The 24151-nt window shown below is 40.1% G+C and overlaps 1 protein-coding gene across 5 annotated transcripts in view; it reads left to right on the forward strand.

The window, feature by feature from the left end:
• ELMO1 (engulfment and cell motility 1) overlaps positions 1–24151 on the forward strand; it is a 299246-nt gene that overhangs the window by 25943 nt on the left and 249152 nt on the right. For 2 of the 5 annotated variants that reach the window (XM_021553298.3, XM_021553297.3), the window contains exon 3: positions 22333–22482. In XM_021553298.3, coding sequence (XP_021408973.1) covers positions 22405–22482 — 78 coding nt within the window. In that variant the 5' untranslated portion in view covers positions 22333–22404. Of the gene's footprint in view, positions 1–1758; positions 1941–21830; positions 21996–22332; positions 22483–24151 lie in introns of those variants that run through there. The other 3 variants (XM_031503907.2, XM_021553301.3, XM_077786629.1) reach the window with 3 other exon arrangements.

The following is a 24151-nucleotide window of genomic DNA, read 5'->3' on the forward strand; positions in this document are numbered from 1 at the left end:
AGAAGCTTATAGCTTTGCTTATTAAAGTCACATTCCTATGAATATACCACAGGTGAGTGAGAACGAAAGAATACAGAAAACATACTTAGCAAATACTGGTTTATATAGCAAATACTGGCTAATAGCTTTTCTTGTCAACTTCTGGCAGCATTTTTGAAGTACCAGGTTTTAAGCTAGGAGGTATCAGCTGTGGGTATAGGTAAGTTTGAATATAAGTAGATCAAACATGCTCTGCACTTAGCCAGCAATTTTGAAATATTGCTAAAATTAGCTCTGTATATATTTGCAGCTGATGTGAAGTGGAGGTTAGCTCTGTTGGTTAGGTCTAAAGAGTCTTGCCCTAAGATTGTTTTTACAATTAACATTGCTTTTGCTTCCTGCTCTCCCACCCATGTTTTTGAAATAATGCTACATCTTGAGATAACAATTTGCCTGTTCTCTCTTGCGTATGGTTCCTGGTTCTACAGTTAGGTAAGAGCAAAATGTAGATTATTTGGTAACTTGGTAGAAGATACTATTTCATCACAATTGCTATTTAATTTTTGCAAAAGAACCTCCCACGCTGAATGTTCTTTTGAGTTATTTGAGGTTGATTTTTCATGAATAAAATTCTTAGTCATCTCCAGAATCTATGCAATATCTTAAATAAATAAAGATTTTAAAAAATGAAGAAATAAAGAGCACATTTCACTAGTTCATTGGTCTCCTTTGGCACATCTCTTGCCTCCTTGGTTGATAATGTAAGAAGCTGCTCTTCTGGCTGTAGCTCTAGCCTAGAAGCTGGGAGTTAAGTGGTGAAATCCTTCCCTCATGGAAACCAACAGCAAAGAAATTTGCGTTCATTTTCTACTTTAAGCCTTGACATTGACTTTCTGCGTGACCTTGGTGTGAAGGTATAATCAGCAGAATTTATGCAGATAATCTGCACCTTGTTCTGCAGAATAGGAATGTATCACGTGCTGACACATGGCAAAGTTGCATACAAGCAAATGATAAGTTTGGCAGTTCTTGAGGATGTGTGAGATCCTCCATGTTTTGTTAAAATATAGATAGCCTATTAGAGCAAGATGCATCTTCACAATGGCTGTAGTCTTGCCTTGAATCTCTGCCCTACAGCTGCACATCTTAAATCAGTTTATATCGTGTATAGTCTTGTATTTTATGGAGGGGAGTAGAGTACTAGAATGCTGTACAAATTGACCTTTGCTGCAGTGAGGAGAAGTCCATAGATGAATCGTAATACCTTTTTGTACCTGGGTAATGATACATATTTGCACATCTAATAGCATATGCCTATAGCACATAAACTGGAATGCTTCAGGATATCCTCGTGAAGGATTTTGGGGTCACTAAAAGTTGTGAGTGAAACAGTTCCTGTGGCTTTATTGCAAATATCCACTCTTGAAGATATTCTAAAAACCTGAGCTCATGAATCATAGACTAGTTGGGGTTGGAAAGGAAAGCTTGATGGAAAGCCCATCAAGTGCCAATCCCCCTGCCATGGGAAGGTACACCTTACACTAGATCAGGCTGCTCAAGACACTACCCAAGCTGGCCATGAACACTCCTAGGGATGGGGCACCCACAGCATCTCTGGGGCAGCTGTTCCAGTGCCTCACCACTCAAAGATACCTTTCCTAATGTCTAACCTAGACCTACCCTCTTTCAGTTTAAAGCCATTACTCCTTGTCTTACCACAATATACCTTCCCCATCTTTCTTGTTGGCCCCCTTCAGGTACTGGAAGGCTGCTCTAAGGTCTACACAGAGCCTTCTCTTTTCCAGTCAGTCAGACCAGACCCTAAGCCTGTCATCATAGGAGAGGTGCTTCATCCCTCTGATCATCTTTATGACCCTCCTCTGGACCTGCTCCAACAGGCCTTAAAGGTCCTGCCCTTTGGGAAAAAGGGAAATGAGGAAGACCATGGGAAGTACCAGCTGGTAAGTCTCACCTTTGTGCCTGGCAAGACCATGGGGCAGATCCTCCTGGAAACTCTGCTAGGCACATGGAAAGCAAGGAGCTGATTGATGAGAGCATGCATGGCTTTTGTGCCTGGGCAGGGCAATTTGTGCCTGACAAATTTCGTGACCTTCTACAAAGGGGTTTTGGCATTGGTCGAAAACGGAAGAGCAAATGACATCAAATCTGTCTGGATTCATGCAGACATTTGACACTGTCCAGCACGGTATCCTCGTCTCTAACTGGAGAGACATAGATTTGATTGGTGAACCAACTTATGGATAAAGAATTGTGTGCAAAATCACAGTCAGAGAGCTGTGGTCAACAGCTCATGTCCAAGTGGAGAGCAGTAATGAGTGGCATTCCTCAGGGGTCTTTAATAGGATCACCTTGTTGAACACCTTTGTCAGTGACATGGACCATGAGATTGAGTGTATACAGCAAGGCTGCTGGTAACACCAAGCTATGTAGTAAGGTTGACAGGATGGATGGAAGGGATGGCATCCAGAAGGATGTGGACAAGTTGAGAGATAGGTCTGTTGGTCTTGGTCTTGTTAAATCTCCTATTGTTGGATTTGGCCAATCTATCCAGCCTCTCCAGGTTTCTCTGTAGAGCATTCCTACCCTCCAGCAGATTGACACTCTTCCTGCCTCCTGCTTGATGTCATCTGCACATTTTCTAATGGTAGACCCTCATCTAGGGTCTATGATGATACTGAACTGGACTGGGCCCAACATAGATCCCTGGGGGTCACCACTGGTTGCCAACTGAATGCAGCACCATATCTCACCACTCTCGGCCTGGCCATCCAGACAGTTCTTAACCCACCAAAGAGTGCACCTGTCCAAGCCATGGGCTGACAGTTTTTCCAGAAGTATCCTGTGGGAGATGGATTGAATTTCCCTTCCCCCAGCAGCTTTAGTTTAAAGCCTCCTCACCAGCTTGGCAAGTCTGTCAGGCTAAATGACTGTATTAAAACAATTTTTGTTTGGGAGAGTAGTAACTCTCATTAGTCTAATTGCTGTAGCTGAAGAAGGTAAACAATTTAAGTTGCAAAAAAGTGTTTTCTGTCATGAAGTGCAAACAGCAGACTTGAAAGCTAAATTGAAGTTAGAGAACACATGCTTTGAACTTGCTTAGGTCTTTATCAGTCTGACAGAAAAGCATAGCTGATATCTGCGGAGTAAAGAGCATGGTGGAAAAGTGAAAGAAAGAAGAAGGCTGTTGTGTAAGGGAAGGAGTGAGTCAATAAACATATGGTCTGTAAAAATGAAGACTTTTTATAATGTGCAATAAAATTATTGTCTCTCAATCTCATATTTCGTTATGTATGAAAGCTATGATCTAAGGCTTGTTTCTGGAAAGCTGGTGGTGGGGTTTTTTGTGAGGGATTTTTTCATGTGTTTTTGTTTCCTTTTTTTTAAGTCTTGAATGATAAATTTATTTTTCTTGTTACCCACGTGATTTTGCACTGGTGCAACTGTGCGCATTTAGCAATAGTTCATTTAAAATTGCCATGTAAAACTAATTAATGCAACAGTTCCTATCTTTTTTTTTTTGAAGAGCAAGAATTAGTAGTCACCTTAAGACAACAAATACCAACTGAGAAAAGTAGTTGTTGATTTATGCTTAGATACTGGGGTAACGAACTTTAGGGTTAAGTGCCTTTGAATACACCTGTTACAGAAGGTAACAGTTTATTTGAAACGGGCATTTAGCAAAACTTAATTTTGAAGGTTGCTGCAGCCACACTTACTATTTGGTTGAGCCTCAGAAAAACTCAAAAAGGTTCAGCTAATTGGGAGGGCATGCCTTAAAGCTTTGCAATGCATTGTGTCTGTTATAAGGGGATGTGTGGCATATTTGAGCTTTTTTTCTTGAAGTGAGGTTTGTGTTTATGATATAACAAGAAAACATTATTCCATCTGATGCATATTATTTTGCTGTTAGAGTTTTCTTTGTAAATGAAAGGAAGAAAAGTTTTTTTTTATATGAAAAGCCAATTGCTGTGTTATCCAGAAAGGGCTTTTATGACCCTAGCTTACCTAATGATAGTATTATCAAATGAACCCCCATTCACAGATTTATAGGATGATATTTTTTATTCTGAATTGCCTTTGAAACTGTCATTTAATCTCAAATTATTTGTAATGCAGTAGCTGTTGGTGGAGATTTGCTTGGATTTTTTTATTTGTTTCTTTTGTTTGTTTTTTTTTTCAGGTCAATATGAAAACATTTCAGCAAGTTTTATTTTTGTTTTGATGAGGCAAGATTTTTTTTTTTGCCAAGTTTCCTGTAAAATCTTAGCCAATGTTGTTTAGGTGCTAATGTGAAGTTACTGTGTCAGATTTATAAGTAACCTTTAAAAGTAAGCATATGAATAAAAAAATTTTGATAAAAGTCCAACTTCTTAAATGCTGAAGTTGCAGGGGTTTTCTTTAAATGATAGACAGGTTGGGTAGGGCTGGGACTTAATTTGTTTTATTTTCAGATTGTGGTATGTTGCAGTTTTATTTTAATGGCAGAGGCTGGAAGAGGCAAATTAATTGCTGTTGTGGCTTAGGAGCATGTAGAAGTTTGAAGAATTAAGGAATTTGTGTTGTGCTGAATTGGAGTGATGGAGAACAGATAACAGGCCACAGCTGTAGCCACAAATTAGGCCTCTCAATTTGATGCTGAAAGTATTGCGTTAGAATTGCTTTTCTAGGATTACCATGTGGAAAGTCTGATGAATAAAAGCAGATCTGAAATACAGAAGCTAAAAATCCTTGCTGCTGCTGCTGCAAAATGCTTTTTGGGGCTTCATTGCTGTGAAACAAAGTTCATGACTTTACTAAAGCAAGAGCAGTGCTCAGGAGCTTACTGGTCTTCAAGAAATGCCACTGGTTTTTTTGAATCTTAGCAGTTGCTTGAAGAACTACAGTTCTCAGTGATTTCTTCATCTTACAGCCAGCATGGCTGGGGAGAGGATGAGAGCTGTGATCTGTCCCATGGCCTCACAGCACCTCTTTTTACACAGACTCCAGCAGAGTTGGGAGCATGGGGTTTATCTGGAGGTGTTTCTAGAAGCTGTGCAAACTTTGATCCAACTGAAGTACTCTGCAGAGACCTTCCTCTGTAGGAAAGATTTAGTGAGGAGGTAGAGCACCAGCTATGAGCTCCTGTGGGTACAGGAAACTTCAGCATATAGGTATTGCTCTTGCAGTCTGCGTAGCTACTCTGTTGCTGTGGGAATATTAATGCTCCAAGTATGTCCAGGCACAAGATAGTTGCAATGTAGTAAGAGATCAGATTGAATTTACAAGAATAATACTGGGCAATGATATTTTTATTAGCAGGACTGTTAAAAATACCCCAAAATTACAGGCCTGTCTTGTGTTCAGGGTGGCTGTCAGACATGCTCGTGATAGGTTCACAGATGGTCCAAGAGCAAAAGCATGAACTGGGGTAGACTGACTGAAGCTGTCACAACTGTTTCGTAGTTGAGTGTCCTATAAAATTGTCTGGGACATTGAATTCTTACAAAAACAAGAGATAGCTCTGGCAGGCAAGATCTTCATGCAAACTTTGCTTATCCCACAAAACCAAATCCTATATAGGGCTGGAACCAAGAAGATGCTCAGTAATAAAAGACTGTGCAAAGTGTCCCCCTCCCCTTCCTCAGATATTCTCATTCAGTGAGTGTAGCTCTATCCTGACCTGCAACATCCTGTTCATTGTTTTTGTGCTAGGAGTTTCCTGAATGCTCAGTGGAAAATGTGACACATTTTAAAATTTAGAACAAATATATTCTGCAATGGGGCACAACGAAGAGGAAAAAACCTTGTCCTGAATTTTGACTTTAGTTCAGATTTGCATTCTAGTGAAGGACTCTGGTCAGTAAAGTGTCTGGAACATAAGATATTGAGATGTAAAGCCACACAGTCATTCCTTGGATTTGTTTATTTATGCACAACTTGGAATTGATAAATATCTGGCATTTTCAAAGGACGCTTCCTTTTTACTTGCTGATATTTTAATATTTTTCAAATGCATGTGGCATTTTAGTTGGTTGACAGATAACCAACTGATATTTGTGCAGTAGCTGAGGCTATGTTACATTTGGGATGTAGTATTTTATTGTTTGTTTCAGTCTACTTTTTTGACTTTCAAACTGGAATTCCCATCAAGACCTTCAAATCTATAAATCCACATTTTTGCAAAAGGAATTAAGATAGATGGCAATTCTAACATTTGTTGTATAAGCGTTTTGTGATGAATTGTTTTCTTCTAACTCCTCTGTTCATACTTACTTTCATAATCTTGAAAAGCAGAAACATTAATAAATCAAAGTGGGTTAAAGATCAGACACGTGGTTTTATTTTAGTAAGGGATAAAGCTGAAACCTTACTGAGTGGACATTGTTCAGCACTTGTTCTCTGGGGCATATGAATCAGTCCCTTCATTACTGGTCTGGAAGCATTTCCTTTTGTGGTTGCCATGTATTTTGATTAGAAAAACTAATGGCAAGATAATACTTGGTGCATTCCTTTTGGTGCTTATGCTCATGTGCAAAGTTAATATTAAAAAAAAATATTAAAAAAGAGAGTCTTTTGTGGCCATGTGAAGTTTTAATTTCATGGAGTGAATTTGTTTGCTTGATTTATATCTGTCAGCAGGAAGGAGATTTTGAAAGAAGGTGTAGTGAGAGTGCAGCTTGAGAAAGAGCTATAATTTGCATGGTTATGTCTTGTATGTCTGGGGCATGCCTTCCCAAAGGCTGCAGGGTGAAATGTGCTTTGGGGACTATTTGCTCTGTGAGTGTTGAGGAAGACAGCAGGAAATGTGTGTTTCTTTTTCTCATTGCTGGTTCTTAGTATTTGGGACAGTGTCCCCTGAAGAGGGTAAAGTCAAAGAGAGAGAGAGTCATAAATAAAGAGAATTAAAGAATTTTAGACCCATCCTCTAATCCCCCTTGCTGCCATACCTACACAACCACTCTCCCTTCAGTGTCTTTTTATCAGTATTGTTGAAAGAGGCTGCTAAATGAAGAAACCAGATTTCTTTTTTGAACTTTTAACCTTCACAAAAGCTACTGTAATTGGCTTCTGCAGAGCATAGGTTGTTTTGATCTGGCATTAAAAAAAAAAAATATATAGGAAGAATGAAATATCAGTGTACACTTCTGGATTTCCCAAATTGGCAGTAAAGGTCTTGCTTCCCTGTGTTTTAAAAGCCTGAAAAGTGCAGAGAGATGTTGGTGAGGGTTGAAATGTGTCTGTTACATCTCAGTTGGGATGTACTTTGGCTGAGATTAAAGCTCAACAGTTGGTACAAAATCTCCACCTGGAAAAAAATGGTTGGTGTGTGTGAATGTAATCTCTTTGAGGAAGTGGAAGATGGCTTAAATAATGGATCATGTAAAGGGAAATAAAACACTGTCAGAAAAGAAAAGGAGAAAAAAAAGTCAAAGGTGAGAGAGATTAATTGTATAGCCTAGGCTAAATGTATTATACTTAGATTTTTTCTATGAATGAATGTCCTGTTTAAAAATAAATACATAAATATTTCCCCTCTTCATCCTTGTTATATAGGACATGGTAAAACTCCTGACAGTCGCTATTCTTTCTAAGAGTCGATCATTTGAAAATTTTATGTACTAAGAGCAAGGAAAGCACATTAAAGTCTAATCCATGCTTACTCTAGTGGGTCTTAAAACTGTCATCTCTTTAAAGTCATGCAAAAGCAAAAATAGGATCTTAATACAAATGCCTTTTTCTCCAGCGACTTTTAATGCACATATAATAAGTCAATAATTAAAAAAAATCTAAAAGCAGATCAAGGTCACATCATGCCTTAGGGAACATTTAATCTAAAATTGCTTGAAAACACCTTTCAGGGGTATAATTACTATCTTTGTCATCTATACAGAAACTTCTTGGGAACTTGAAAATTTAGATGGCCACAGATTGCCAGCAGAGACCTATAGCCTTTCCTTCTCACACACATCCTAATAGCTGTGCTGAATACATCATTACATGTGTTGTGGCAGCTCAGAAGAAAAACGTGCTCAACAAGGCTTTTTACTTCTTAGCTGCTAGAGGAAACTGCCAACCTTTGGCATGGTTAAGTTTCTCCTAACAGAAAGCAGTAATAGATGGTATAGAGGTGACTTGGCTGGTGGCATGCAAAGCTACCTTGCTGCTGCCTTCATTTTAAGATAGGATTCTTCTTTCTTAAATAAGGCTGGTTAATGAACATGGGGAAATAGTAACAGATTTAAGAAAGGAACTGTTAAAACAGGCACCTCCTCAATTTACTGGCAATAGTTCAGTTTGATCATGTTAGAGATGAAACAGTTCCTGAGAAAATTGGCAGCCTTTGTAGCTGTGGGATTTTTTCATCTTGCTGTCGTGTTAAGTATCTTCAAAGCAAGAGGTGAGCGTTTTGTGTCATGTGCCTGTGTCTTTTAACATCTGTATTTCCACTTCAGCAAGGAAATTACTAAAAGCAAAGGCAGGAGAGTAGGTAGCCAGCAGCCATGCATTAATCCCTTTGTGGAAAACTACAGAGATTTGGGTCTAAAAAGAGGTAACTGACAGGACAAGGATCTCTTCCTGTCATGGGTGTGCCGAAATAAGGCAGTTGCCAGGAATGGCTTAACCAGTGAAACAGATGACAAGATTATTTCTGAGTAGAGAAGAACTTAAACTTTCAGTGCTCTAAGACCAAAGCACATGGTGTTTGGCAAAGTCACTTGTATTAAATGATGAAAGCCTGAGTAAAAGGAAGAATGTGATAAAGAGACAAGCAGTAGTTGCTTGCTTGGCTGTTTCACAATATTTGCATTTTGATTGGATCTGCCAATGTTTGTGCGTGCCTTGAAGATGCTTAACATAAGGAAAATATTTACAGCTTTATATGTAAAGAAAATGGCAGTGAGGTTTCAGGCTTGGTTTTTTCAGCATATTCTGTGTGCTCTTTTAGTCTTGGCTTAAATGAAAATAATGGTGATGCTTTTGTTTTTCCTGGGAAAATGGTTTTCCTTGCTGATTTGGTTTAAAGTGTGTAGTCACCTAGAAGTATATTTGTCATTTTGTCTTGGTAATGAATCTTTTTGTGTGGCAGAGTAAGATAATTAAAACACATTGGAAAATAAATATAGCCAAAAAAGGATTTGGTCCCTTCTGTCCCATCCCAGAGTGCATATCTGGCATCTTTGTGAGAAGCCCTGTCTGATGGATAATTGTGCTGAAATGCTCAAAAAGAGCACAGACCATTTCCAGCAGATCCCAAAGCTGCATCTTCACTTCTACATCTGGTTTTAATGGAAGGTGTTGTATTGAGTCTAAGGATGGTAGCAAGAAATTTGTAAGCCAGTCTCTACTGTCAGGGCCTTGAGGGCTGGGAAGGGTGAAATACAGGAAGATCTGGTGGAGTAGTGTGTCCAATCACATGAATAAATAAATAAGGCAGATGACCATGCTGGGTAATCTGTCAGCATGATTTAGATACAATCTCGTATAGCCTCTAAATGCCTCTCAACTGCTCTGAGGAAATGTGGCGCTCCATTTTATACTTGGTGGTTGGAGGTGCAGAGAACCAAAGGGCAAGTACATGGTCACACACCAAACCTTTGAATAAAAGAAAATTAAGCACAAGTGTTCTTGCTTCCAAGTTTAGCATCTTTGTCTTAGAAGCAGAACTCACTGTTCATTTAAACAGTGTGATTGCTACATGTGGTAGAGTCCTCTTTAATTAATGCTTTGGGGAACAAACTTGGAAGATACAGGGTCTATTTGCAGGTAGGTTTTAAAATTACGTTTTTTGTGGTCAGTCTCTTATACTAGCTGCTAATGATTACATTTCCTCAAGGACACCAAGGTCAAATGAGAATCTGGAGCTCTTGTGTCTCAAGAGGTTTGTTCTAGAATACATTTTCCTGGCTTGTTTATATGGGAGCATCAGATTTTTGTCCTGGATGCTAATGCAGCATATTTACCTATGGACACTTCTGCTTCAGAATTTTCCTCAATTGCCTTAATTAGAGTTAGTGTAATCTTTCCATCCCACCTCCCACCCAGTCCTAGTCAAAATTGTTTGAACAGTGGGTGAGACCAGCAAGGTGAGAGATGTGGCTGAAAAAAATCACATTCTTTAACACACTGACAAAAGAGCTTGTGAAGCTGGTGTGGCCCATAGGATTCTGCTCCAGAGTATGGAGAATGAAACAGGTGAAAAAGAAATTTCAAAATTTATTCCTTGTGTTAAGAGGTTTTGCATGCCCAGATCAAGAAGAAGCAATTGGGAGCTCCATATTGTGGAGAACATGTCATTGTGAGCCCTACATGTATCTTCCAGGCAAGATAGAAGGAAATCAGATCAAGCTCTGACAGAACAGCCAAATCCCTTATTAGGAAAAGGAGAAAATGGAAGAGATTGGGAGTCCACTTACTTGTTATAGGGAAGGTTGTCTGTCAGCTTTAGAAATGGGACATCTCTTTCCTGATCACACTCGTTACTCCAGATTAGCATCTTCTGATGGGCTCTGTCTGTGATTCTGAGAATGCAGCTCAAGGACTGCATCAGTGACATGAAAATGAAGAATTCTTTCAGTAGAGATGTGCACTGTAGCCTTTTGGAAATCTTGTACTTTCTGCGCAACCTGTGAATATTGCTTAATTTTGTGTAAAATTGAAATCGGGTAAGTCTCTGTGCTTGCCATTGTTGCCATGCTGCCAAACCTGTAAAACTGTGCTTTAGTCTCCACAGCAGAGTAGAAATGCTTGACTGAAGAGCAGAGAGAGGACTGCATTCTCTTTTAAAGTGATTGATACCTAAATCACCCCAAGTGCTTGAACAGGAGAGATCTAATGATGTTAAATTACTAGTGAATTACAGACGAAAGGTGCCATAGAGTTATGTGTTTGGCTTTGTTTCCATGTTGCTGTTTGCACACAAAGGACTCTCCAGCCAGGTGTTAGCCCTCCAGGAAGTTCAAAATGGTCAACTTCAGTTGACAGCTTTATTTGGAAACAGTTCCAACATGTCAAACTGAAGTAGACAATTACCTGAACTGAGGGATTTGCCACCCCTCACCTGCAAGTGCAATGGAAAAATTTAATTTGGGAGCACTGAAATCTGAAAACAAGAAGGATAAACAATGGTTTCTCTCACAGGGTACTTGGTGAAGGGGTGTTACTCTGTATTTCTGAAGATACAGACTCTGGCAATCATCAGAACACTGAAAATGCACTTGATTTTAATCCAAATACTTTAATCTTTTAATGTCTGTTACAATTATAAAGCAGCTCATTGAATTAATGAGACATACATACTGTAATGAACTTAGTAATTGCATACTTTTACATCATTCTTCTCTATGAAATTGAATCTCAGCTGTATGCTATGAACTTTGCACAAGTGAACAAGTTTAAAATTAGCAGGTTATATTCCTGTTTTCCTCTTTAGCCTTACACATTGCTGGTTGTGGTCCTGAAGCTTGGGTGAGTGTGTGGTGAACGAATTCAAGGGGCTAATACGTCTGAAAATCTGTCTTTGTTTTTTGTATTGTGGGTTACTTTTTAGACACTCCATCTTGCTGAATTTGTATGCTGGACAATTGCCAGTGCTGGCACTGGGGAGAGGGAGGCAAAGCTGTGACACTGGGGAAGCAGACATCAGATCTGCTGTGCAACTGGACTTAGCCATTCAGAGAGCTTTTTGGAGCAGAAAAATTTTACTTTACTAGAGAGCGTAAGGATGGTGGCTCAGGATGATTTATATGTAATATGATATTTTTAACATGCAAGTGTTATGAGGATCCATTTTTTGGGCTACATTTTAAGTCAGAGGTATGCATGTTATTATTCAGCAAAAGCATAGTGTCCTTTTGCTGCCAGCATCTCCCTGTTCTGCAGTTAGCAATTTTAAGTTCTTAGCAGGTAAAATGCTGGGCAATAACTCTTCCATGGAACCAAGTTGGTTGGTTCCACGTAGGAGTTATTTGAGGCACTCTTATTTGTTTTTAGGATAATAGAGTAAAGCATCACACAGCAAGTGCTGGTTAATTTTGAATGGATGTTTTGATAGAAGTTGATTGAGTTGCGGCATCGTCTGTGACAACTGATGTTCTCGCTCCTGGGAGGAAAACTGCCACGAGTCGTCTTGCTGAATAATGTGGCTGGCACAGTTCAGTCCTCAGTGCTTGTTGCTTGTCTGGATGCATGTATTGTGGGGAGGTTAAGCACTCAGTCCGTTGATTAGCCAATTTGGAAACAGTGAGTGTTTTGCTCATTCTTGGCATAACTCCGCATGTTCCCAGTGAGGCTGGAGCAGGAGCTTCAACCGGAGTGTGGCAATGGGGAAACACAACTGTGCTGTCATCAGCTTTTGACAGAGTATTAGCTCTGGTCATCTCAGGAATCTTAGAGAACCTTTGAAATTATAGTTCCTTATGAAATAGAAGAGACTCAGAGAAACAGATCATATGTACTGCTAAGAAGGCAACTTTTTAATTGATAGTGACTTTTTACCTGAACAATGAAGTGAACATATTTACTAGACAAGCTGATATTTTTCATGAGTCAAGCTCCTTCATTAAAGTGTTTCCACTTTTTTTTTTTCTAATAGTAAGAAAATAGATATAATAACACCTGTGTATAGCTTCAACTGCAGTGGCTGAAGTGGTGGCTATCCTCTCCCCCTTCCCCCTCCCTGTTTTTTTCAATAGCCCAGAATGATAGTATAAATTAGATTCGATGGAGGTTGAAGTTCACATATGGGTTTGTATTTCTGTGTGAATGTATTACCTGTCTTGCTGTCCCTGCTAAAAGGGAGAGACAGTAAGTTTTTCAACTGTTGTCTGCTGCCTAAATTCATGACTCCCTAGAGTTTATGACTCAAACCAATAAAGAGTGATGTTTGCATCATTCTTTCCTTTTCCCCTGGGCCATGCAGATTTTAATGTTGAACAAAGAGTGCAGTAAAATTACAGGGTGACCACAAATTGTACCCAGTGCTTGAATGTCATGTATTAGTCTGTAACACAAACACATTTTATGGCAGTTTTCTTGTCAGAAGTAAAGTTCCACCTAGATCTTTGAAATTTTTGTTCAAGTTATCGAAGCCTGGGATATTCTTTGAATGACTTTGAGTGAACTGACAGAGAGCTAGGAGCCTGCAGGGTTGGATTCAGAGACTGTATGGTGCTGGGAGGCCAGAAAAACATGGGGCATTTTGACTGTTGCATGTTTTGATGCATGGATTGCAGAAAGTATTTCTGCAGCAAGATTACTGACAGTTGGTTTCTTTGCTTCTCTTGTTTTTTGTTATCTTTTACGGTATCATAGAAGGTTCAGATTTGGAAGGGACCCACGGGGATCACCGAGTCCAGCTCCTAGCCTGTGCAGGACACCCCAAGAGTCCCACTATATGCCCAAGGGTACTTCTCAAACACTTCTTGAACTTAGAGTTTTGTGCTGTGACTACTTCCCTTGGGAGTGTGTTCCAGTGACCAACCACCCTCTGGGTAAAAAACCTTTTCCTAATAGCCAATCTAACCCTCCGCAGACTCAGCTTCATGCCATTCTCTTGGGTCCTCTCATTGGTCTCCAGAGGGAAGAAATCAGTGCCCACCCTTCCACTTTCCTTCATGAGGAAGCTGCTGACTGCAATGAGGTCTCCTCCAGGCTGAGCAAGCCAAGTGGTCTCAGCTGCTCCTCATATGAATTCCCCTCTAGATCATTCACCTTCTTCACAGCCCTCCTTTGGATGGCTTCTAGTAGCTTTACGATTCTTATACTGTGGCATTCAAAATTGCACACCTCTGAAGAGCAGTGTCAGTGCCTGACAAAAGGCTGGCGTCTTCAAAATTTTTGTGCCCTCCCCAGACTCTCAAGAAGTATCCACCCTTTCTTTAGTTGTTTTTCTTACTTATGATGAGCATTATGCTTATGCACTGTGGAATATCAATATTACTCTTTTCCGTAGGATTTTTCTATGCAGAATGATCACATTAGAAAATAATGCTGTTCGTTTCAACCTTCAACATCCTGTCTGTACTGGCAGTTAATATGGTTGTTTCATTTAACATTCACACTTCTCTGCTGCCCTCTCTTCCTCTATTTGACTGCTAACTTCCTAGCAGTTCCATTCGTTCCTTTGGATGTATAATAAATATTGTTAGAGTAACAAATTAGCTTTGTTTTTTATACTGCTGCTTCATCTTCCTTCCAGCAGGAAGTTTAGGGTTTTTCCCAACTTTGAGCTTATTTTCTTGTATCTGTTATCTCCTTTGAAATACAGCTAGTCATCCTAGTTTTGATTCAGCTTCTGCTGTATTATCATTTTGACTCAAGGTGCTCTTTTTGTGCCCTTTCTAGCTCCCTGATTTATCCGAATGCCAGGAAAGTATAAGGTACTATAGCCAGATCATGCTAGTAGTTGAAAGGAGGACTGTAATATTTTCCTTTTTTTCCCCCCTTAATTCTGTTTTATTCAACATTCACAGCACTTTTGATGAACTTTCTCTGTTTCTTTTCAGCTTGTTTTCAACCAGCCTGTAATAAAGTTATTCAGTTCTCAGTTTCATGGGACTCCTTCGGAATGTGCTTAATTTAAACATTAAAAAGCACCACCCCTTTACCTGCTCCCCTTCCCCCAAACAAAGAAAAAACCCCAATTGCCTCCATCCTTTCGAGCTGTAATATTTTGCATTGCTTTATTTTCTTGCTTCCTGGTGTCAATATCCTTTATCCTTTCTTCTGCCCTCCAAATTTCTTATGCTAAGAACTTTGATTTTTAACTTACAACTCTTTAAGGATCACTGGCTGACATTGAGGTTTTACATTTTCTCCATTGCTTCCTTTCTACCTCACAGGTTATTTATGTAAGACTACCCTGATGTGGGAGCCCCCAGCCTGGTTCAGGGGTCTCTTGTGTTGGTAAAGTCTCTCCTCCAACCCGTGCTTCCAAAGAATGACTCTGCAGCCTCTTGTTGTTCGGTCTCAAGGCAATTTATTGCTAGTTATCTAACAGATTATGTTCTTGGGCTGCGGCTGTTTGGTCAGCGGCCCTGGCAGAGGCACACACACACATTGACATCCTCTCTATCTGCTGTCCTCTTCTTCTCTCTCCCTGCCCAGGGCTGCTGCTATCTTTTATATGATATATTACATGTTACCTGTTTACAGTTTTCCCCCAATACCTACTACCTATATTACAAAGTGCTTTTCTACTCTAAACCAATCTGTGAGTGCCAACATCACCAAGAACGTGGAAGCAAGGAAGAAGAAGAAGGAAGAACAGGATCGGCCTACATTCCTCCATCTTAGAACTTCTGACCCCCATGTACAAAGTAAAAACCGCCCTGTACAGGTGCTAAAGCCCCCCTGTACAATACTAAAAAATTTTCCCCTCTACTTTGTAACTACTTCTACTATACTATCTAACCCTCTGTGACTGCTTGTTCCACCTTCAAAGTTGGTAATTCATTCCATGGCTCAAACTCAAAATCACAGCTGTTTCCAGCTGTCCGCCAGGGTCTAGAATGCTTCTGACCAAGGCCTGGAACCTCCAAAAATTTCTGAGGGACATTTTGAGTTCCAACACCCTGAGAGGTAGTAAAAGAAAACTATATTTAACTGGATTTTAAGGGATATTTTTTTACTACTTGCTTCACTTTAGAAATATCTGGAGTCAAGCCAAATGACAAGAAACAGCCCCAAATGAAGTGGGCAAGCCCTGACAAACTGTGAAAAGTTTAAGTAGATTCAGTTATAGTTTATATTCAGAGTAGCATTTTGTTTTGTTTCTGTACTAGATACCTGCCATGGTCTTTAAATTTTGTATGTTAGGCAGGTACTCAGCATGGTTGAAAAATCATGCCTTTTTTTTTTTTTTTTTGTGAGGCCTTAGATCTTTGACTGCTGGATTGCTATTGGTGTGGGAGTTGTGGTGCATTTTGGTTTCATCTAAGTTTTCAATGGAGTTCTTAAAATTAGTATTTTTATTTATTTATTTATTTATTTGTTGGAATTGTCTTTTGAATGCTTGACTTTGATACTTTCTTGGTCTCTAGTTGGAAGAGCTCAGATATTAATGTCTTTAGTGAACAGACCTCTTTATCTGACTGAATGTTGTACGTGAGTTAATGAAATTGCCACAAAATTTCAAATAGAACCTTGAGTAATCAAAACGAAATTTTTCATCCTCTTATGAACTACAGACATACTACGTGAAACCTAGGAGTTCCTTAGTAAAAGGAGAATGATCTTCCAAGAAGTGGGGGAGTTAATGTTAATGAAGTACCTAAATTTTTCTGATATGCTTCAATATGTGCTTTAAAAGCAAGACCGGACAGCCATCTTGCTTATATTCTGAATACACCCAGTGTATTTTGTATTCTTCCACCTTTTCTTTTGAAGCACTCTTTAAAGCCTTTATTTCTCTCTAGTTTTGAAGAGTGCTCTATTTGAAACTGGTCTGGCCTGTCAAACATAGTGAAACCTCAACCATATAAAATGCTTCCCAGGAAGAGGAACAAAAGATGATTGTGGATAGAGAAAAGACTTGAATGAAATTGTGAAGAAAGGTTATGGGTAAGCTGGGAAATGTGATAGATTACAACCACACAAATATTAGTTGTCTTTCCTGGACAGCTTTACCAGCAGCAAAAACTGTCCCGTTCTGTACATTTGATGCCCATAATCCTAAAATCTTCTCAAATTCTAGGTCTCCACATATTTTGGGGAGGAAGGGTGGTGTATTTAAACCTGAAGGGTCCAAAGATAATTTTGACATAATATTAAATATTTCACTCCTGGTCTAATGATGCTTTACGAATCAGCAGACTTAGGGTTCAGCGTCAAAGAAATGTTCCAGTTTGGAAGCTGATGAACCATGGAAGTCAGTTGAGGGGGATCAGGTGTTCCTGCAGTGTTGGTGGCTCCTGCAGAGGGGTAGCACCCCCACCCAGGTTGCCTGCTTTTCGAGACTGCTGCTGTTTTTTCCATCCCTTATTAGTGTATAGCTAATAGCTTCTGTACGGCTTTATCTTCCATTTGTGTCAAAACATCAGCAGATTTTATTGACATGGGTCTGCTGGGCCTTTGACTTCTGTCTGGTTCAGGGGTGAATAGCACTAAATGCCTAAGAAGGAAAAAGGCAGCATGAAAGCCTTTTTATGTACACAAAGTATACATCCAGCCCCCTGGCTTCTCTTCCCGGTTTTCATTTGTTGCAGAGATGGTAGAACATGTTTACAGCTCCTTAGACTCAGCTGTTCAGTCATGCAGTTTAACTCCAAAAATAACTCTCTTGGGGGATATTAATCCAGTGTTGGATTATCTTTCTAAAATCGTTAATCAGACTTGGTCCCCGAGGGACCTTCCAGCTGAACTTGCCACTTAGTTTCTGTTTGCTGGGGCGGCAGGAGCGAAGCGGAGGAAGCTGATGAGGTTTGACAAGAAGTGGTTCCTTACATAAGGTGCGGAGCAGAGGGAGCTGCGCCTCTCCTCCTGCGGTCGCCCGGCCAGGCTCAGCTCCCTGCCAGCACCCACCACATCCTGCTTGGCCTGGCTGCCCTCGCTGCCCTGCGTTCCCATCACCTCCAAGAAATGCCATGCAAAAACCTGCCCGTGTCAGGGCGCAGGATCTGTGCCAGCACCAAGTGCTTTATGTGCTGCCTTTTGTCCAGCTGGGAGAAACACATGCTTTGTTTTATTAAATTCTCATGTGCGCATGGCATTCCTTCAGTCACTTTCTAATAATTCATTTTCTTACTCGAGCTGCTCGTGGAATGACCTGGCCTGCTCTTTGAATATTACCTCTCTTCTGTAAAAGAAGAAATAAGCTGTTCTAGGCTGCTGTTTACATTTGTGAGTAGAGCTGCAAGTCATATAGCTCCTATTAGCCTTGCATTTTTCCTTCTGTCTGTAGAGTAAGAAGAGAATTTATTTCTTGAGAGATGTGCTCTGATAACTTGAAGTTATTTAAAGTACTTTGATGTCTTTGTATGGAAAATGCCAATGAAATTGCAAAACAAGTTTGAAAAAAAAGAGTTCCACAGGGAACTAATTTCATACACAAATAAAATCCTGTTTTCCACATGCAGTGCATAGGCAGAAGCGGAAAATTCAATGTATTTTACTGACCTTTGTGCTGAATGCATCCTTCAGAGCCAGGGAGGTAAATCACGAGCTTGCATATCTGTGCTGATGCATTTTTACATTAAATTTGACATACTTTGATTTCCAACTTGGATATTTATTACTCTGACTTAGTAAACCACAGGAAATCCTTCACAGTATGGTTGAAGTGCATAAATGTAACTGCATATGGTAATAGCAATAAATTGCAAAATTGACACTTTAATGGGATAATCTATTATAGTTCTGCAAAATCATGTTAATGGAATGAAGTATGTTCAAGTAGTAGACATGCTTTGGTTGTGGTTTCCCCCCCCCCACCCCCCAAATTATAAAATAGTGTGCTGTTGAGCATGTAAGTTGCTTAAACATTCTCCAGGTTACATCTCCTTGCATGCATTAGGGAAAACAATGGGAATTTGCTTTCCTTTTCCTCTGACCCTCTCCGTCCCTTCATACACTCATGCCTGCACAAGCGTCCTGCTTGCCTTCAGTTTCTGCCTTGAAAATAAAGGTTGTAAAAAATGAGTTGGAAAGTTGCTCTTACATGTCAGTGCTTCTCAGATCCCGCTGGGAGAGAAAAAGGAATTGTACTTGAGAAAGCTCCATAACTAGATCCTTCAGTGACATCCCTATCTTTTTCACTGTTTGACTGCTGCTGGCATAACAAAAAGCAGCTGAAAACAGTTCTAGTTCTTCATGCACCTAATGAAAATTGCTTATTAAATTAGAACCATGTCAAACCAGGATTTGTGCCTTCCTTCCTCATTTTGCTGGGCAGTGTCTAACACACTGTGTACCATGGGAATAAAGAGTAGGTAATTTTGAACTGTCAGCACTGTAGGTTGTAGAATTTTCTTTACAGTTCTGCTTTTGGGATGACAGCTGAACATTAACTTTGGCCTTAAAAAACCCCAAAAAGAAAGAATATTTGTTTCTGACGTTGCCATGTAGGTAGAATGACATGTAATTATCTTTTATATGTTGCACTGGATTCATAAGAATATAAATTAGGAAAGAAGAAATCAAAACACTTCACTAGGATGGCCACTAAGAAACCAAGTGATCATTTTATATACTTTTCAGCATTTAGACCACATTGTTATCTTTGAATTGGTCTTCTGGTGGGAGAAGTGGGACTACATCCATTTGTATTAGGTAAAGATCTGTCATTTTGCTTTGGTTTATGACTGTATAAGCATATGTATAGTAATAATTATAATTATGTAGGAGATCTGTGCTAGCCTACATTAAAACTAGTCACAATGAAATTGTCTGCTGAATGCTGTGGCATACTTCTCTTGCACCTTGCTTTGGAATGTAAGTGCTTATTTTCCATAGCTGAATTTGATTAACTTAACATCAGCTTTTCTTGACTCTTCTTTCTTAAACCTTTCTTCCTGTGTGAGTCAAGATAGCCCACAACTTGCTACAGCAAAATGGGTGTTAATGCCCTCATATGCATGGGAAAATTGAAGTTTTCTGCAAATTTATTGCTGTGTAATAGTGTTTTACTTTTGTACTTACAGCCAGCGGTCATGAATCAGTGTTTTTTTTTCTAGCATTTATTGTGAACTTTGGAGGGAAGGTATTGGGCCACAAGATACTTCTCAGTCAAAAGAAACTGTGTTTGCCCATGCAAGAGGTGGATTCTATGTTTTTTATAGGTCTACCTTCTGTCTCTTTAGATATGTGGTCTAATGATGATTTTTTTTCTTTAAAAGTGTAGAGGAAGCATGATGGGGGAAAATAAAACTCTTGAAAATAAAGGCTTACTCAGCTGTAGCTATCCTCAGTCAAGTTTGTCTGGCAGGAGCTGCTGCTGCTGCTCTTTTTGTGTTGTGGCCAGCAAACTCAGGCTCTGGCTGAGGTTTCCAGCATCCCTCCTGCCAGGGATGGGGTGCCAAGCCAGGGAATCCAGGGAGTAGCCTGTCGGTCAGGCTCTGGGTGAGTCAGCCCCCCTTCAGCACTGCAGACAGCTTAGTTCCAAAACATCGGCAGGCTGAGAGTACCAAGGACTGTGCTGCTGAGGAGGTGGGAAACACCGTCACTGTGAGTGTGGGAGCAGAAGGTGCCAAGGTCTCAGTTTCAATTGACTGTCAAGGTGGATTAACAGCTCATTGCTGCCAAGAAACTTCACTTCTCCTCCCTCTCCCGTGTTGTATCACCTCTGAGTAGCAGTTTGACTCAAAAAATGGTAAAAATCAGATGACCAAAAATACTTTTTCATGTTTTTGGGTTTCTTTCCCCCCTGGTCGATTCAGCCAGTGCACTGCACAGCAAGGGGACCACTGGTTGGAGATGCAAATAGTGGGTGTTTGATATTTCGAGAAGAAATTGTAGGAACTTTGCATCTTATAAAGCTCTACAGGGTAGAAGGCAGCCAAAAGTAAATGGCTGATTTTCTCAATGACCAGCAAGCCAGCTGCACGCTTTAATTGTGTTTATTCCCTGTTCCTGTAACATCTACGAAATGTAGACAATATCACAGTGTTTCTTAATCGCACTGTTTAGTCTTTCAAGGCACTTCCTGCAATCCAGTCTTATTTATAGACCATCCATTGTCTCATTTACTGCCTTGTGCTTTGCTTTGTGGTGATCTGCGATCCTGTCAGCGTCAGAACTGCCATTGTTGGAAATAAATTGCTGGAGTGTTAAAGTTCATAAATTGCTTTTATATTATGTGTTGAGAGTCCTTATGTAGAATGTAGCAGGGCTTGCAGAGTCAGAGAACTGAACCTTTTCAGAGCTGACACAAGAAAGAAGGAAAAACAGAGAGATCCACAAGGTTCGATGAGCTCCCACTTATAAAAGTAGTCTGAGACAAAGAGACAACGTTTCCCATTAAAGGGATGATTTCACAATTTTGTTCAGCCTGGTCTGAGCTCCAGCTTCTGCTGCACTTGAAGAAAGGTCATTAGATCAGGTCAGCTGAAACAGCAATTGAAGGTGATCAAAGCCTTTTTTAACCTGTGCCTGTTTGTGTCTTTGGATGTCTGGTATACTCAGGCAGCTCTGCTCTTGCCTTGGCCCTTTGAAAGGATGTGTGTGCAAACATGTCTCCATGCTTTCACCACTTCCTTCTCTTTTTCTGTAAGAAGAAGTGGGACTGCGCCGCTGGGGATTTCTACAGCTTCTCTTGTTTTGTGGTACACAACGGCGCTTTGCTGGGTCTCAGCAGAGCATGCAGGAAACACCATGGTTGTTGTGGAGGGCTTGGCAAAGCCAGCAGGAGCCTCCCCATGTGCAGAAGGGTGCATGGGCTGCTGTGTCTGAGCACTGCAGAGCTTTGCTACTAGAGAGGGTGTCCTGCCACCACTGAGTGGAGAGAGGGGTGCAGAAGCTTTGTTTGCAAGCCCAGAGAGGCACTACACACTCTTGATAAACATTTGTTATTGTTGTTGGAAGGTTATAAAGTTTGATGAGTCAGAAGAGGCAGAACTTCAATTCTGCAAAACCTGAGGATTTGGTTCATCCCCTTTCCTCTTTCCCTGAAATTCACAGCTCGCATTATTTAACACGAGTTTCTGTTGCTATTCATATTCTTGCAGAATAATGATGTGTTATGTAGCTGATTATGTCATTGTGAATGTATAGTACATCCTTGTGTATTCACGTGTCTGAGATGTACCATAAAGAAGTATTTATATGTGGGCATCTCTGGATCCGTGAGGTGAGGATGTGTGTGTGCGTGTGTGTATGTATATGTGGAAACTGCTGTGTGTTCTGCCTTCTTCCTGACATACTGGTTGCTATAGTGCAGTGATCTATTTGTGAACACCCAGAAGATCATTGCTATAGTTAAAAGAAACCGTGTTTCCTGGCCATAACTTCCTGGGCAATCTCTTCTCCTAAGCGCCAGCATTAACCGAATTGGTCACGTTCCCTGGGACTCCAGGAGTGACACTGTAACAGGACCTTTCTCTAGTTTGTCGCTTTTTCCCCACCAGCATATTTAATAATATTTAAAAATAGTTTTTCTATTTAAATCTAATGCATGCCTATTATTCACCGTACATTTCAGTGCTTCAGCCATCTTTCTAACAGGCTGTCGAGCTGTGCAGCGTGTCGTGGCGTTGTGTCCTGTGCTTGCTCCTGTAATATGTGCCATACTCCTGCACATACATACACACATATATTTTCATCCACCTGCCCAGCCAGGGGAAATGTAGGAGACTGAAGCGGCAGTGCTGGAGTTCTGCTTGAACTGCTGTTATATTCTTCTATTTTTTTCTCTCCCTGCAGGTGTGAATGAGAGAGGCTCTCTGCAGTGTTTAGTGTCCAGTTGTGCTGGCTCCGAAGAGCAGCAGCGTCGCAATGCCCCCTCCTGCTGATATAGTGAAGGTGGCGATTGAATGGCCAGGCGCCTTCCCCAAGTTAATGGAAATAGATCAAGTAAGTGCCTGTGTACCTGTGCTCAGCTGGCCTTGTTCATGAATAAGTTTTTCTCTGCATGTTTTCCTCTGCATTTATATTTACTTCAATGCACGTGCATTTTTCTATGAATGTATGTGGGGTAAAGGTTTTTTTTTTTAAGGGTTGTAACCCTCTTCCTCTCTTACTGCTTAAGGTTTTCAATATGTTTAGCTGGTTTCTTCATTTGCTTTTTCTTTCTGAACAGCTGCTTATTCTAAGGCATTTACTCCATGTGTGACCCACTTAATACTTTTGTCCCTTAGTTTCTTCAACTGTTAAATTGTGGTAGTGTTTTACCTCTTGGTGGAAAGTCTTAAAATTTCTTGTCAGTGCTTTGCATTTGGAGTAGAATCATACTGAATGGCTGCAGCAAGTGCAGATTTTGTAACTTAAGTAGTGGTGCACTGTGAGCAGGAGGACCTTTGTTGTTCTGTTCAGGAATCTCAGGGGTTGTTCTGTTTATCGGGCTAGTTCTAAAGCAATGGCCCTGTGGATGGATTTGAGGCAGTGTATATAAATTAACTGATTCAAAATTATGAGTTAAAAACTCTTTTTAGGGAATTGTGGTGGGGGAAACAAACAAAACAAGTTATATGAGGGCAGTGTTTTATATTCGGGACTTCTCTGAGATTGTTTTTGTGGCCCATGTATTAATATTAAAAGCAATCTCTTTAATATTTAACAGCTTACCCTTAACATTTTGAAATCCTGAAGCACGTTACCTGGTTAGAATTATTATTATTTCTGTAAATAGTATTCAGAGTGAAGAAAAGCATTTTATGATGTGCTTTAGATCCTGGTGTGTCTGGGGACTCAGTACATTATAAAGGTCTATTGGAGAGGAGAGCATTTGAATTCACACTGAAAATGTATTACTGGAATGGGTTAGTAATTTCTTCATGCAGTGCAACGAGTTTCACTTGTAGTTAACCCTTTTGTGGCACATGCCTAGGAAATTCCTGTGTGAAATCTGAAGAAACATGGTACTAGAGGCTGGCTGGAATCACAGCAGTATGATTTTTAAGCATTCTGAAAGCCCCCTTAGAGGAAAAGGGAGTTCCCAAGTGAAACCAAACTTCGTAGGTTGATTTTTTTGACCTGCCACACTTTTCTGTTTTCATTTGCTGAAATTTTTCAGTAAGCATAGAAGTCTTTTGCCTTCTGGAGGGAAGAATGTTTTATATTTTTCTTCTTATATAACAAATGGTAGACGCTGCACATGGTGTTCAGGGAAAGATGCATGTTAGTCATGATGAACCAAGTACAGTGGGGACAAAACTGAAAAAATATTACTAAGTTTGCTTTCAAACATGAGCAAAATAATATGAAAATTATTTGGTTTTATTTACAAAAGCTTGAAGTAACTCTCAAAAAACCCTTATACATTATCTACGGTATTAGCTTACTTTCCTAGTACCTTATTTTTGATTTTGTAATGTGAGATTTGAAGGAGAAAAGAAAGATCAATGCTGAATTATATTGGATAAAACTCCTGAAACACAGCCTACCAAGTTATCTGCAAGCTTCCTCAAGCAACTTTATGGGTAGGAGGAGGAAGGAGAGGGAAAGTAAGGCCAAAATGGAGAAGACTTTAACAGCAGCCTGCTCTTCCCGATGCAGGGAGAAATGGAAATGAGGGGATGAAGTT

The sequence above is a fragment of the Lonchura striata genome, chromosome 1, assembly GCF_046129695.1.
Source record: "Lonchura striata isolate bLonStr1 chromosome 1, bLonStr1.mat, whole genome shotgun sequence".
Taxonomy (NCBI): domain Eukaryota; kingdom Metazoa; phylum Chordata; class Aves; order Passeriformes; family Estrildidae; genus Lonchura; species Lonchura striata.